Here is a 17,038-nt window from a genome sequence, read left to right as displayed (position 1 = left end):
CCACCTCAAGCCCCATCCCCATCTCCTACCTACTAACCTCATCCCGCCCCCTTGACCTGTCCATCCTCTCTGGACTGACCTATCCCCTCCCTACCTCCCCACCTACGCTCACCTTCACTGGCTCCATCCCCGCCTCTTCGACCTGTCTGTTTCCTCTCCACCTGTCTTCTCCTCTGTCCATCTTCTTTCCGCCTCCCCCTCTCTCCCTATTTATTTCAGATCCCCCTTCCCCTCCCCCATTTCTGAAGAAGGGTCTAGGCCGGAAACGTCAGCCTTCCTGCTCCTCTGATGCTGCTTGACCTGCTGTGTTCATCCAGCTCTGCACCCCGTATATATTTCCAAGTCAGGATGGTGAGTGACTTGGAGGGGAACTTGGAGGTGGTGGTGTTCCCATGTATCTGCTGCCCTTGTTCTTCTAGATGGAAGTGGTCGTGGGTTTGGAAGGTGCTGTCTGAGGATCTTTGGTGAATTTCTGCAGAGCATCTTGTAGATGGTACACACTGCTGCTACCGAGCGTCGGTGGTGGAGGGAGTGAATGTTTGTGGATGTGGTGCCAATCAAGCGGGGGCTGCTTTGTGCTGGATGGTGTCGAGCTTCTTAAATGTTGTTGGGGCTGCACTCATCCAGAGCAAGTGGGCAGTATTCCATCACACTCCTGACTTGTGCCTTGTAGATGGCAGGCAGGGCTTTGAGGAGTGAGGTGGTGAGTTTCTCACTGCAGGATTTGCAACCTTTGTCACTGGTCTTGTAGCCGCTGTCCTTATCAGAGTGCATTTTATAAAAGATACACACTGCCAGTACTGGAGGGAGTGAATTCTGTGGAATGCTTTATTTCTACACTGTGTACACTGTGCTCAGAAACAAAGACTAAATCCCTGACTGCACAGGTTAGAAATGGCTCCACTGTAGTTTGAGTTGACGGGAAATTAAAGACAGAAGCAGGCCATTCAGCCCATCGAGTCCACACTGGCTCTCCGAGCAGCATTCCATCCCTGTAACTCTGTATTTCCCATGGCTAGCCTACATATCCGTGGACACCATGGGGCAATTTAGCATGGCCAATCCACCCTAGCCTGCACATCTTTGAACTGTGGGAGGAAACCGGAGCACCCAGAGGAAACCCATGCAGACATTCGCCCCGAGTGTAGAATTGAACCCAGGTCCCTGGCACTGTGTAGCAGCAATGACAACAACTGAGCCACCGTGCTGCCCCCAGATCATAGCTGGCCTGTATCCCAGCTCCACTCTGCCTCATCATCCTGTTTGTCACAAACAGATTGATCAATGTAATCGCTGAAAATCAGAGGCAGGCAGCTGGACCTGAACTGGATTCGGATGGCCCCTCCTTACTCTCCTGTTTCTCTGGGATGGGGGTGGGGCGTGGTGAAGGTAAACAGGTGAGAGTTCTGACTGGGGTGGGACTTACCACCCACATTGGCCCGTGTCCCAGAGCAGTGCAGGCCTTAGGGAGGGGTTGGGGACTGATCATGTGAAGACCTGATGTCAGCCAGGGCCTGATGTAACATTGGCGATGGTGTAATGCAGGAGTTAGCAGCTGTGCCTCCCCTGTGCCTATCTGGGAGAGGCCTAGCCCCTAAGGCCAGGGTGTCACATCAAAGGCAGTTGGAGGGTTCACAATGATGATGTTTAGCTGTTGAAGCCTGAAAGGGTCAACTCCTCGAAACTGGCTCAGCCGACAGGAGACAGAGAGAGACTTCCCTCAGGACAGCCTGTTCCAGCTTGCTCTATTTCAAAGAACGCATTTAAAGAATCAACTTGTCACCAAAGATGATTTTTTTCTTCCCCTATCTCTCCCGCCTCCCCTGAAGACAAAACGAGAATTACCACAACCTCAGCATCCAAATGCAGTTCAAAAACCTCCCAGCTTCCCATTAGACAAGATACAATCCAACAAGAGACAGCAAAACTGCAGATGCTGGAGTCTGATATAACAAGGAGTAGAGCTGGAGATACACAGCAGGCCAGGCAGCATCAGAGGGACAGTAAGAAAGGTCCTGACCCTGAAACATCAACTTTCCTGCCTGGCCTGCTGTGTTCCTCCAGCTCCACACGGTGTTAACTCTACAATCCAACATGTTTGCTTAAGTATTGTTTCATCGTCTTAGATTTAGACTTTATTGTCACATGCACTCAAGTGCACGAGTACAGTGAAAACTTTGTCAATGTCACCATGCACAGCATCATCTTAGGTACAGCTACCTAGATCCAAAAACTTAGGTAGAAAGAAATAAGGAATAAAGTTAAAAGTTCTAAAGATCCCTTCAGAATCTGGTTTAAAGGCTCCAGTTACCCTCCTACAACTACCCTTTATTGATTTGATTTATTATTGTCGTGTGTACCTTAGTACAGTGAAAAGCTCTGTTTTGTGTGCAGTACAGGCAGAGCGTACCATACAAAGTGCATGAGGGTAATAGAATAGAACGAGGAATACAATGTTACGGCTGCAGAGAAGGTGCACAGAGAGCAAGATAAACATTAAATTTAAAATTTGAGGGGTCCATTCAGAAATCTAATAACAGTGCGAAAGAAGCTGTTCTCATACACCACCTAATATTTCATCTGGGAGCGTTGGTGGTGAGTATTTACTTACTGCTGGACTATGGTAGGCATCGCAATCAAGCGACACCCTGTCCTCTCCCAAGGGCTTTCCTTGGTAGAGGTTACCGGGCATTTGGGAAGACTAATTTGTACCTTGCGCACGGCCACTACGCTGATATGGTGCGGATCTCCGCTCTGTGAATTCTCATTAGGGGCATCAGCTGGATGGAGTCTTCCAACCGAACTCAGTGCCGCCAGGGAGAGGGGAAGGCCATACAGAGGGGACGCCTTTGGGAGAGGAAGGAGAAATATTGGAATCATAGTGTTTCGCAGCGAGTGGCCAGGCTTCTTACCATACACACGTGGCACCTGTAGGTTTCCCTCTGTAACAGCTTCTGTGTGAGCTCACTGATCCGGGCTTTCAAGATGTCTGAGGTTACGCCTCTGTCCACCACTGGGTTAACCATTCTGTAGAGGATGCAACAGGTTAAAGCTGAAATCTGTTGGAATGTGAATTGTACATCAAGACCACATCTATATTACCACAATCTAGGTCCACTCTTGTACAATGGGATCCCTTTGAGCCCAGTGGACCCACAAAGACCCTGAGGATAATGCCCAAAGTCCACGGGATCCCCTCCCTGCTGTTTACCGTCTGTTCCGAGTTCCAATCCCAAGACTGAAGCACGCAAGCCCAGCTTGATGCTCCAGCGAGGGAGCGCCACCATCTATTCGAGGGGACTTTAAACGAGCTAAAGTTGCCATGATCCCAGAGAAATCCAGCGATGAATTTAACCTGAGGGTCGCCAGGCCTCAGGCGAGAGGGTGAGATCGAGGAGGTGGCGCGGGAATGGAACCTGCGCTGTTGGCATCGCAAAACCAGCCATCCAGCCTTAATTGGGAGCGCTTAATTGGCTGTAAATCACTGTGGGATGTACTGAGGTCATGAGAGGTGACATATAAATGCAAGACCTTTCTTTCTCTATAAGGAAATTCCATAGGAAGTTTCAAAAGAGATTGGATTGATATTTGAAAGGGATGAAGTTAGAGGGCTATGGAGATAAGACTGGAGACTGGGACTAGCCGGGTAGCTCTTTCAGGAGCTGGTACAGACATGATGGGTCGAATGGCCTCGTTCTGTTGGGTCAAATTCTAGGATTCTAAGCCTTATGCCTGTAACTTTTCACCATTAAAAGCATTCCAGCTACAATCCAAAACATTGTCCCACAGCCTTATGGAGCCATTAACATTTTGCTGGACTTTTTAACTTAGGAACATGCATCTGTTTAATAACAATGGGGATCAGGTTTTTTTTATATTCTTTCATAGGATGTGGACACCATTGGCTAGACCAGTCCATCCCTAATTTCCCAGAGGGTAATTGAAAGTCAATCACATCATTGTGTATATGGAGTCACATTTATACCAGAGTGGCTAAAGGTGCCTTAAAGAAAGCAGTTATTAAGCCAAAGGAGGTTTGAGTTATGTATATGTATTTAAGGGACAGTGAGCTCCTGAGCTTCCTTCCTGCTGATAACTTTATAAAATGCGTGTTTGACCTCATCATGTTCAACTTGAGGAACGATATGGAGGCTTTAGAGAGAGAGGAGAAAACATCGAGACAAATTACTCCAGGGATGAGGAACTCCCATTACACGGATAGAGCGGAGAAGCTGAGGGAATGTGGGAAGGCGATTTGATAGAGGTGTCTCAAATCCTGAAGATCCGACAGGGAGTAGGCAGAGAGATTCTGATCCCCAAAGGCCAACAGCTGAAGAGCCAACGTTTTGAAGTGACTGACGAAACGAAGGGAACCCAATGAGAAAAAAAGCCTTTACACAGTGAGTCCAGATTGCACACCCTGGGAGTGTGAACAAGGCAGGTTCAATCGTGACTTTCAAAAGGGAATTGAAAGAGTTTGCAAAGTGAAGTATGGGGTGGCCTGGTGGCTCAGTGGTTAGCACTGCTGCCTCACAGCACCAGGGAATCGGGTTCGATCCCACCCTCGAGCGACAGTCTGTGTAGAGCCTCCCTGTGTTTGCGTGGGTTTCCTCCCACAGTCCAAAGATGTGCAGGTTAGGGTGGGATGCTTTTCAGAGGGACTTGATGGGCCAAATGGCCTGCTTTCACACTGTAGGGATTCTTGGCCACATCTGGAGTATTGTGTCCAGTTCTGGTCGCCACATTACAGGAACGATGTGGAAGTGTTGGAAAAGGTGCAGAGGAGATTTACCAGGATGTTGCCTGGAATGGAGGGAAGGTCTTACGAGGAAAGGTTGAGAGAGCTGGGGCTTTTCTCTTTAGAACGACGAAGGATGAGAGGTGACTTGATAGAGGTGTACAAAATGATCAGAGGTATAGATAGAGTGGACAGCCAGAAACTTTTTCCTAGGGTGGAGGTAGTTATTACGTGGGGGCATAGTTTTAAAGTGAGTGGAGGTAGATATAGGGGAGACGTCAGAAGTAGGTTCTTTACTCAGAGAGTGGTAGGGGCGTGAAATGCATTGCCGGAGAGGGTAGTGGAGTTGGCCTCATTAGGGGCATTTAAGCAGCTATTAGATAGGCATATGGATGATAGTATAAGGTAGGAGTGGAGGTTAGATAGACCTTAGGATTCGGGTAAAAGTTTGGCACAGCAAGGTGGGCCGAAGGGCCTGTACTGTGCTGTATTGTTCTATGTTCTATGTTCTATGAGCAGGTCTAGCTAAATCACTCTGACCAAAAGCTGTAACAGCATTCTATGAATCTACGATGGGGTTTTTCTCTTTGTTCAGCTCTCTCTCAGCCCAACAATAAAAAAATGGTTCATAGTGGGGGAGAGAGGGCCGTCTCAGCTGGTGAGACCAGACTGACCCATCACTAACACAGTCAAGTGCAATCCAACAGCCTCAAGCAACCTGTCAGAATACCCCCATTCTCCAACTTGATTCCAATCCCTTGCTAACACGACAAGCCATTCGTACTCACTAACTAATGGTAGCCCTGTTTATTTCTATCGCTCACAGGGTGGAACTTACCTTATCACCACATTGTGCTGGTCCTGCGCTTCTACCAGCTTCTGTGCCTCGCCATTCGGGCCCTGTGCTGCTGAACAACTGTACAAAGCACTGGTTAAGGAGAGATTGGGAAAGCTGGGTCCAATGGAGACACACTTGCTGATGATGGTGTCGACTCTAACCAATCTATCCTCATCATGGTGCTCTCCCTCTCATGGAATCTGAATCTGATGCCTTGTGTCATGTGTTGCGTTGCCCCACAGGGGTTGAGGTGGTGGAGGGTGGGGGGGGGGGGGGTGGGGGGGCGGGGCGGTGCATGGATGTAATTTGCTTTATATGAGGCACTGGATGTGATCATTTAAATCCGTTGGTGTTAATAGAAGGAGATGCAAACACTGCACATTGTGCATGGGAAAACCGTCTGCCTCAAGAGTAAAATGTGCTTACATGCAGTAGGAACAACACTGAGGGCAGGAATTGTGTAGGGATTACAATACTGAGGCAGCTCTCATCATTCTGTTTCCCCTCCTCCAATCCCACAAGCAGACCCTACTGCCATGTCCTTCTGTTCTCTTTTCTTTCAATGCTTATCCAAACTGTTCTACCATGTTAGTCACTGCCTCTGGTCATACAATCTACTACCTCAGATCTTCAATCTGCGTCCCATCATTCTGGTCTCTACAGTCATTGGGAACATCTATTCTGTCCCTTGCCTTCATGATGTTAAACGCTCCTGTCAGTTCTCTTTTTTATCTGCTCTAGTCTCGTGAAAAATGCACCACATTTTTCTGCCTCCCTCATTCTCAGGCTTCCTCACTCTCGCCAGTAACCCTTAAGAACCAGAGATAAACATTCTCAATTACTTTGCATGACTGAGAAACTATTTGCCTTCACATTGACACAGGAACGTTTGGAAGTCTTCAGTATTTTTTTAGGCTTTCCCGGTATTTCTAGATTGAGATTATAAGGCATTTCCAACACTAGCTGCTGCATCTGAGTTCAGCGCAGGTGTAATCTAGCAGAATATTTCTTAAACACTGTGCCCTATGACACAGACACTTCAAATTTAGCTCGCCAATACTGAGAGACAGCAAAGTACTGAGGTTTTGTTTTAAGATGCGCTGTTCGGTCAGGATTGGTTCAGAAATCTCACATGAAGGATACTTAAACTTAGTGAAGAGTGATAGCTCATCTCTGTCAGTGTCGAGATCTCCATCGCTGTCTCTACTTGTCAAACTCTGTGTTGTGCAAGAGCTTGATCCTGTGGCAGATAATTTCGTTCGTTATTTATTGTAACATTGGCAACGTACAAATAGCATCAGAAATAACTTGCAGCAGTTTGAATGTTGATGTGGGAGTTAATCATTTCAGAAAAGGCCAGTATGGTCATAGAGTCATACAGCATGGAAACAGACCCTTCGGTCCAACTTGTCCATGCCGACCTGATATCCTAAATTAATCTAATCCCATTTGGCTCATATCCCTCCAAACCCTTCCTATTCATATACCCATCCAAATGCCTTTTAAATGTTGTAATTGTACCAGCCTCCACCATTTCCTCTGGCAGCTCATTCTATACACGCACCACCCTTGCATGAAAAAAATTGCTCCTCAGGTCCCTTTTTATATCTTTCCCCTTAGAACTTTGAATCTCTACAGTGTGCAAGCAGGCCATTCAGCCCATTGAGTCCACACTGATCCTCCAGAAAACATCCCACCCCATCCCTGTTACCCTGCATTTCCCATGGCTAATCCACCTAGCCTGCACACCCCAGGACACTACAGACATCATCGGTCCACCTAACCTGCACATCTTTGGTCTTTCCCCTCTGACCTTAAACCTATGCCCTCTAGCTTTGGACTCCCGTACTCTGGGAAAAAGACCTTGGCTATTCACCCTATCCATGCCCCTCATGACTGTCACCCCTCAGCCTCCGACGCTCCAGGGAAAATAGCCCCAGCCTATTCAGCCTCTCCCTGTAGCTCAAACCCTCCAAACCTGGCAACATCCTTGTAAATTTTTTCTGAACCCTTTCAAGTTTCACAATATCTTTCCTACAGCAGGGAGAGTGGAATTGAACGACAACCAGAACTGATAAATCTGCTATAACGCGTGTTCCAGCACAATTTGGCTGTAACGTGACTGACGAATAGGGGGAGCACTATTTCTTAAACGCGAACTTGTGTTGGATGTAACGCGATTCCCTCAGTGTGCGGAGGAGTAGGAATTGACATCACATGATCATTTTCCAGGCTTCGTGGTGAATGCGTACGATGTTAGCGCCGAGAGAGTGACCGTGCCGGCATCATGTGATCATTTCGCAGGCTTTGTCGTGAAGTGCTTTCTGTGCGCGGTACAATACAAACTCCTCCTCCATCAAGTCATCCTTTTCTTCAAGGTAAAGCGTTAAATTTACTTTTATTTCACGATTAGGTATGAATTAAACATTTATTCAAATTGTGCTATGCTTTGTGTTTGGCTTTTGGGTAATTTTTAGGCGATTTTGAGTGAAAATTTTTTTTGGCGGTCAGACCATAACCCCAGTTTCCTATCGGCCCCATTATTTCTACAAAGTTGCACAGGAAAGCAACTATCGTGTTATTTCAGAACCGACTGCACGGTGCTGGGGAAGAAGAGACGGCTGATTTGCAAACTGTGACATTTCTAAAAGATCAGCACAGAGATGTATCATTCTAGTCAATGTCCCACAACTTGGGAACGGAGATTTAGCTCATTTCTGCCACCTACCTCTCAGCTTGTGGAATTGCTGTGTGCTGTTCCTGCTGAGGCTGTGCCATGCATGTTCCACACAGTGAGTTCCACTCGGGCTTTCGTCCTCTGTGTCCAGGAACCTCGGCTCCTTAAGATAGGGACCATCAATCTGCAAAGCAGAGGAGAGAGCAAGACATAACACAACACTGGGCTGTGACAGGGCTCTTTGCTCGCAGTTACACAAACTGGCCAAGGAAGTGGTAATGCTTACAGAAAGGTAGCAGGGATCATAAGATTGCACGTCTGGTAGACAAGGAGATGTGTGGCTAATCCTGCGCTGCGTGGATTAGCAAACTCAAACACTTCATTGCACTCGAGAAGATTGCAAATGAGAATGTAACTGTATTACATTGAACACACACCAATGCGAAAATTAAATCACACCTTCATTAAAACAAAGTGCCCCAAGGCGACCCCCAGGAGTGTAATGGGAGAAGGCTTGACACTAAATCAGATAGAAAATTGAACAGTACAGCACAGGAAAAGGCAACGATGTAGTGCTGAACAAGATGCCAAATTAAACTGATCCCTTCTGCCTGCCCTTGGTCCATATCCTTCCATTCCTTGCATATTCATGTGTTTATCTAAAAGTCGAGAGAGGTGGTTGGGTGGTGAAGTGGATATTGCTAGAGCACGTGTGAAACTTGGCACCATAATTTTGAGTGAGGGATTGCGGAGCTGCTGAGAAAACAGGAAGGTCCTGGGGCCACGGGACACCAGAGGGAACCCACTGTAGCAGAGAGAGAGCGAGAGAGAGAAATGAAGCAATTACAAATTATTGTCTCCCTGCCACAGGACAGATCAGAATAAAAGTAGATAAGTACTGGCCCAGCCACTCAGACAGACAACAGTGAGGAACTTCTGAAACAATTTTCACCACCTCTGCATGCTACAAAGTCATACAATTCCAGTCGCCCTGCTATAGGAAGATGTTTTAAACTGGAAAGGGTGTAGGAAAGATTTACAAGGATGTTACCGGGACTAGAGGGTGTGAGTTATAGGGAGAAGCTGGATAGACTGGGACTTTTTTTCCCCTGGAGCGTAGGAGGTTGAGCGGTGACCTTATAGAGGTTTATAAAATCATGAGGGGCATGGATAGAGTGAATGGACAAGGTCATTTCCCAAGGGTAGGGGGAGCCCAAAACTAGAGGGGCATATGTTTAAGGTGAGAGGGGAAAAATATAAAAGGGACTTAAGGGACAACTTTTTCACACAGAGGGTGGTGCGTGTATGGAATGAGCTGCCAGAGGAAGTGGTGGAGGCTGGTACAATTACAACATTTAAAAGGCATCTGGATGGGGATATGCATAGGAAGGGTTTAGAGGGATATGGGCCAAATGCTGGCAAATGGGTCTAGATTAATTTGGGAAATCTGGCCTGGATGAGTTGGACTGAAGGGTCTGTTTCCCTGCTGTATGACTCTCTGACTCCTTCACGGTCAATAAACTACTTCGTGAAGTGTTGACGTTGTTGTAACATCGGAAGCGCAAGGGCTAAATTTGTGTACTGCAAGCTCCCACAGTCAGCAACGTGATGATAACCTGACAAATCTGCTTTCTGTGTCGTTAACTGTGTAGATGAAAATCTTGACCAGGCCTCCAGGAAGAGCTCCCCTGCTTTTCGAAATAATGCTCAACAGTATTTGATACCCAAACGAGAGGACCTTGGTTTAAAATGCTTTGGAAAGACAGTACCTCTGACAGTGCGGCACTCCCTCAGAACTGCACTGCGAGCGTCAGCCTGAAATTTTGTTTTCAAGTCCTGGAGTGGGACTTGGATGCTGTTACTTAGCCATGGCGGCAGAGCAGGATTTTATCGCTCAGGTTTTGTTTTAATTGTTGTCATTTCTGAGTAATATTGGGGTATTCTATTACACTCTTAGTGTGATCTAAGAGAATTATTGCACATTGTTAGAGTGTGTCACCTTAGGGCGAGGTGCTGAGACCATCACAGGTACTCCAAATGGGAACGTACTGGAAGGAAGATGAGTGGGAATCTGGGATCACAATGTCCCAGTTGGTCTCCGACAGCTGCCCAGAGGAATATTCCTGGAGGAATATGGCTGCATCTCCTGACTGACAAGGAGTCCTTGCAAGCAGCTTTGGAAACCACCTCTCTGGGCCATTCCTGAGCGTGGATCTACTCTGTAGCTGCTTTCCTGGGCGCAGCTGGCACCTCACCCATGAAGCCTGGGGTTAAAATAAAATTACAGGCTGTGTTTGCTTGTCTGAGACATATTAACAGGTCCTCAGCCCTGCCTGGTGTGAGGACATTGTGCACTGGCCAAAAACAAACCATTTCCAAAAACGCTGCCCTGGTCAGATCTAATGAGAAAGACCTTGTTGTGATTTTAACTTCCCTCATTGTCCTTGGGCGTTAAATTGAACCCTACGTTTCTTCACATGAATGGGTTCTTCACTATCCTTGTTCCAGCAAAACAATCACACATACCTGATCTTCGTCTGAGGGTCTGATCCACCTGCATCTCTTTGCCCTTGCTGGAAGAGAAAATAGGACAAGGTGTAAGATGGCGGCTTAGGGCAACGGCAAACAATAGGGTCAAGCCCTGTCCCAAAGGGCAACACAAATACACCCACTGGGCACGCGGGTGCATTTACCAATGTCTGCCAGGCACAGCTCACGCTCTGTCATCTGGGGTGTTGAGTAAACTAGAATCAAGAGGGAGGTGAGGCCTAGTTTGGGCTGGCAGGCCTTGGCGGAGATTTTTCAATGGGGGGAGAGTTATCGCACAGACAAAAGGAGGCCACAATGCAGTGACTGAACCTTGCTGGGTGGGGTAGCTCAGGGGGACGGGTACACAATCAGGAAGATGCTACGAGCTGGGATAGAATCAGAGTCATACTGTATAGAAGATGCCCCTCAGCCCATCGAGTCTGCACTGACCCATCCACGCTCATCCCACTTTCCAGCACGTGGCCCATAGCCTTGAATAGTATGATATTTCAGGTGCTCATCCAAGTACTTTTTAAACGCTGGGAGGTTTCCTGCCTCTCAGATCGTGCATTCCAGATTCCCAATGCCATCTGGGTGAAAAACGCTTATTCTAATCCGCTCTGAACCTCCAGAGCTTCACATTAAGATTCTGCCATCTTGCCATATACTCAGGGCTGGAGGGAGAAGCAGAGGAAGACAGGTGCGACCACGGCACATTTTGCAAATAAGAACAAGGATTTTGTATTAAATGCACCAAGGAAAATATTGCCATCTTTTCCAAAACGTTTGGTCAGAAGAAGTGACCTAAAGATATCTTCGTCCCTCTTCAATGATGAAGAGTACCCAGTCAGTGCTTTGTATCGATCACTGGCAATAGGGGAGCCTCCTGAGCTATCTACCTCCAACCAGATGTTAGCGAAATTGTAGGAAAGCTGAGAGTTAATAGACAAAACCTTTCCCCCTTTATGGCATTGGTGTTCTTTGGATGATACCGTGAGATCTTTTATTTCCACCTGAGAGGGAAGACGGCATCTTAGTTTAATTTTTTTTCCTTTATTTCATTCACAGGATGAGGGTGTCTCTAGCTAGGCAGCATTTATTGCCCATCCCTAATTGCCCAGAGGGCAGTCAAGAGTCAACCACATTGCTGTGGGTCTGGAGTCACATGTAGGCCAGACCAGGTAAGGATGGCAGTTTCCGTCCATAAAGGACATTAGTGAACCAAATGGGTTTTTCCGACAATGGATTCAGGGTCATTGTTAGATTCTTAATTCCAGATATTTTTTATTGAATTCAAATTCCACCATCTGCCATGGTGGGATTCAAACCTGGCTCCCCAGAACGTTATCTGGGTCTCTGGATTAACAGTCCAGTGACAATACCATGAGGCCATATTCTCCCCAGCGCCTCCCTGTGTCACATTTGGAAAGAAAAACACAACTCCTCTGACAATATAGCCTTCTCCCAGGACTCCACATGAAGTGTCAGCCTACACTGCATTTTCAAAACTTTGGAATGGGGACCGAACACATAACCCTTGGACTCAGAGGCACAAATACACAATACAATTCTTCCTTCGAACATTTCCAGGCATAACGTGAAGTTGGTCAGATGTTCTGTTATTAGTGCTGTCATGTGCAGTGCGTAATCCAACATCTATTTTTGCCATGATGAAGACTCATTGACTGTTTCACATGACATTAAAATAATCTGATAGCAAGAGTCTGGGTCAGAACAAGGACAGCACTAATTCTCATTGTGTTATTTGAAACTAATGGTTCAATATTTCTTCTGGGCTTGAAAGCAAACTGGAGTCTCTGCTTTGAAACAGTCTTTGTGCTGAACATTGAAAACAAATGGAGATGGCTACTAATTGGATTGCAGAAATCAGAGAGCTAGATAGAGTTATGGAGAAGGAATCGCAAATGTTTCAACTTGCCTGCATGCTGAATAAGACAGTGCTGACATTTTTAAAAACACAATGAGTCAGGATGTTATCTCCCAGCTATTCCGGTCTCGTCCATAGCTACCAGAAGTCACAATCAGCTTGCAGGAGAACAGCTGATCTTGTTCAAGTCAGTTTCTGCATTCCCAACTCCCAGAGGTCCTCTTGAGGTGCGGTGGTAGTGTCCTTACCCCTGGACCAGGAGGCCTGGGTGCTAGTCCCACCTGCTCCAGAGATGTGTAATGACATCTCTGAACAGGTTGATCAGGAAAAATAGGCTAAATGATAAAAAATTACTAACTCGTTTCTGCATTTATGCCCGGAATTAATAAGGTTTAGTTGACAAAATGATTTTAGTTTAAGTACCAAAACCTCTGATTTTACACTGGGGTGTATGGGAGAGCTGTCAGTACTGAGTTAAATGCAGGGAATTTCCTGACACATCCAATAAGGGTTTCTAGATAATACTGGGTCCACCTATTATAAAGCACTGCAGTACTAATTACAAATCACTTTCAGCTGTCAAATAAACCGTTACTCTTCACCGTCAGGTCAAGGCGATGCAGTGTCAGTGATTTGTCAACTGTCCCTTGATTTCAGGATGATGTCTGCTCAAGGACATGTGCTTCTGATGTGGGTTTTCATGCGACTGAACTGGCCAATTCTCAACCAGTTGGAGTGGTTTGGGCCTGTGGAGCAGACTGCCCATTAGGGAGTAGGGCAGGCAGTGTGAGATTAATCCTATCAGTGACTACCAGTTAACTGGTACCTTGATCAACTGGGTCAATGGACCAAGGAATAGAAATGGAGTTTAATGCAGATAAATGCGAGCTGTTGTATTTTGGTAAGGCAAACCAGGGCAGGACTTACACAGTTAATGATGGGGCCCTGGGCAGTGATGTCGAACAGAGAGACCTGGGGGGCAGGTACATAGTTCCTTGAAACTGGCATCACGGGTAGACAGGGTGGTGAAGAAGGCATTTGGCACGCTTGCCTTCATCGGTTAGAGCATTGAGTACAGGAGCTGGGATGTTACCACCACTTTAAAAAGGTAATTCAGGATCTAGCTAGCAATGTCCACATTCAATGAGCAAATTAAAGACATACCACACATTTGGATATATCCACATAAACACACACACATACATAAACACACACACACACATACACACACACACACACACACACACACACAAACACACTCACACACACACACACACACAAACACACATACACGCACATAAACACACACACACACACACATAAACACACACACATACACACATAAACACACACACTCACATACACACATAAACACACACACTCACATACACACATACACACACTCACATACACACATACACACACTCACATACACACACACTCGCATACACACACACTCACATACACACACACTCACATACACACACACTCACATACACACACACACACACACACTCACACATACACACACACACGCACAAATAAACACACACATACACACACACACATAAACACACACACACACATACACACACACACACACACGCCCAACACATATTAACTAACACACAAAATACACGCACACATCTACCGCCTTGACATTTCTCAGTTTAAACACTCACCATTGAGTCGACTCTCTCTGTTAATTTTTACTTGTTGGAAAGTCTAAAGACAAACAGAAGTTGGAGTGCTCATTAGTTATTTTGAGCATTTACACTTTTAAGTTACTTCATGGTAGCCTAGAATTGAACATCTACTTAGTTTCTTTAAAAATTAAATATATTTGATAGCACAGTAGCCGTGTTAGTCAGCTGGTAATCTAGAGGCCCGGGATAATGTTCCAAAAACAGGAACCACCACAGCTGAAAGAATTTAAAATTCAATCTAATAGTAAATTTGGAATCAGAGGTTTAAGGTGAAAGGGGAAAGAGTTAAGAGGGACTTAAGAGGCACTTTTTCACACAGAGCGTGGGTGTGTATATGGAATGAGCTGTCAGAGGAAGTGGTGGAGGCTGGTACAATTACAACATTTAAAAGGCATCTGAATGTATACATGAGAGATAGTAGGAACTGCAGATGCTGGAGAATCTGAAATAACAAGGTGTAGAGCTGGATGAACACAGCAGGCCCAGCAGCATCATAGGAGCAGGAAGGCTGACGTTTTGGGCCTAGACCCTTCTTCAGAAATGGGGGAGGGGAAGGGGGTTCTGAAATAAATGGATAGATGTTCTCCTGTATCCATCTTCTATCCACCTCCCCCTCTCTCCCTATTTATTTCAGAACCCCCTTCTCCTCCCCCATTTCTGATGAAGGGTCTAGGCCCGAAACGTCAGCCTTTCTGCTCCTATGATGCTGCTTGGCCTGGATGTATACATGAATGGGAAGGATTTAGAGGGATATGGGTCAAATGCTGACATATGGGACTGGATTAATTTAGGATATTTGGTCGGCACGGACGGGTTGGACCGAAGGGTCTGTTTCCATGCTGTACCTCTCTATGATTCTCTGACTCTATGAAAGACAATGAAACTATTGAATTGTTGTAAAGAACAGATTAGAGGTTGTTATGGCAAAGAGGTAACGTCCTACCCCGGACCAGGAGAACCAGGTTCAATTCTACCCTGTCCCGTAGATGTGTTACAACATATCCACACAGGTATATTAAAATAAGTTAAAATTTGCCAATTTTGTCCTCCATGGGAGGAATTCTGCCATCATTACCCAGTCTGGCCTCCAGACCCACAGCAAAATCTTGCCTCTGAAATTGTTAAGGAAGTCTCTTTGTTGTGTATCAATCAGCACTGTCTACTTAAGGGTCATTATACATGGGGAATAAATGCTGGCTTTGTCAGCACAGTTCAGATCCCCAGAACAAATAATAGAAAAAGAAAGCTGCTCATCACTGATTTCTTTATTTCCTCCCTTCTTTGTACAAAGGCTGTGTGCCGTTTCATACAGCTATGAAGCAACCAAAGCTGATGACACAGAGGTACTGGGGGACATAATGTCAGTTATTGTATTATCATAGAATCCCTATAGTGTAGAAACAGGCCATTCAGCTCATTGAACCCTCTGAACATCCCAGGCAAACCCAGCCTCTGAATTACCATGGCTAGTCCACCTAGCCTGCACATCCCAAGACACTATGGGGCAATTTCCCATAGCCAATCCACCCTAACCTGCACATCTTCAGACTGTGGGAGGAAATCCATGCAGACACGGGGAGAATGTGCAAACTCCACACGGACAGTTGCCCGAGGGTGGAATTGAACCTGGGTCCCTGGTGTTGTAAGGCAGCAGTGCTAACCACTGTGCCACCGTTCCACCCATTAATATTGGGGAAGTGCGGTTGTCACTCCACCGTGAGACAGACAGGACAAAGGCAACCTTACACCAACAGCCAGTGGCCAATTGCACTTCTCACCTGTTGTCTTTCTAAATGGTGGCCCTCATCTGTGGAGATTGGTGAGGTACTGGGCGACACCACTTCTTCCTTAATGGGAGGAGACTGAAGAAACAGAAGTTGTATTAGTACAGCAGGCAGCAAAGCCAATGGACTCACACTCTTTGTTTCATGGTTAGGAAAACCAGAGAGAGTTCAGATTTGCAATCGGTAAAGGTTTTTCCAGTAACCAGTTATATGTCAATGTGGAGTAACACACAAAATATTTTCCTCTTAAATTGGGCCTGTGTATCCCCAAGACCTTGCATCTATCAACTTCAACTCATGACTCCACTTGTTCACTATGTATCCGCATTTTCCTCAGATTCCCTCCCTTCCAATTCTGCTCCGGATGGATCACAGGTATTAGACTCACCCAGAGACTACCCACCTCCAGTGCACTCCATTCTAACGTTCTTCATCTCTTGCCTTACTCTATCTAACCTCTGGTCCCTCCCCAAAGTAAATCCCTTATCCCATCCTAACACCCCTTTCCAGTTTATTCTATCTGGGAAAAGATGTCAATCCCAGGGATAAGTTGTCCATAAGGAATATCACCAACTTTTACAGATGCACTATAGAAAGCATTCAATCCAGGTGCATAACGGCCTGGTATGGCAACTGCTGTGCCCAGGACTGTAAGAAACTACAGAAAGTTGTGTGCACAGACCAGACCATCATGCAAGCCAACCTTTCATCCATGGACTCCATCTACACTTCTCGTTGCTGTGAAAAGGCAGCCAACGTCATCAAAGGCCCCTCCCACCTGGTAATACTTTCTCCCAACCCCTTCTGTCAGGCAGAAGAACAGAAGCTTGAACACACTCACCGACAGGTTCAAGAACATCTTCTTTCTCACTGCTATT

General features: G+C 46.2%; 1 protein-coding gene across 1 annotated transcript; it reads right to left on the bottom strand.

The window, feature by feature from the left end:
- Nucleotides 1–2,712: 2,712 nt before the first annotated feature.
- Nucleotides 2,713–16,238, bottom strand: LOC109923020 (E3 ubiquitin-protein ligase RNF220-like; the record flags this gene model as incomplete). The annotated part of the gene is made up of 8 exons (XM_048621333.1): nucleotides 2,713–2,847; nucleotides 2,913–3,027; nucleotides 5,577–5,654; nucleotides 6,720–6,816; nucleotides 8,305–8,437; nucleotides 10,780–10,826; nucleotides 14,353–14,395; nucleotides 16,155–16,238. Coding segments are annotated over 8 exons (732 nt in total), but the record flags the coding sequence as incomplete, so codon positions are not given.
- Nucleotides 16,239–17,038: the final 800 nt, after the last annotated feature.

Source organism: Rhincodon typus, unplaced genomic scaffold (assembly GCF_021869965.1).
Source record: "Rhincodon typus isolate 14 unplaced genomic scaffold, sRhiTyp1.1 hic_rhity00000489, whole genome shotgun sequence".
NCBI lineage: Eukaryota > Metazoa > Chordata > Chondrichthyes > Orectolobiformes > Rhincodontidae > Rhincodon > Rhincodon typus.
The sequence above is the reverse complement of the archived record's forward strand: the minus strand, read 5'-3'. Positions and strand labels throughout refer to the sequence as shown.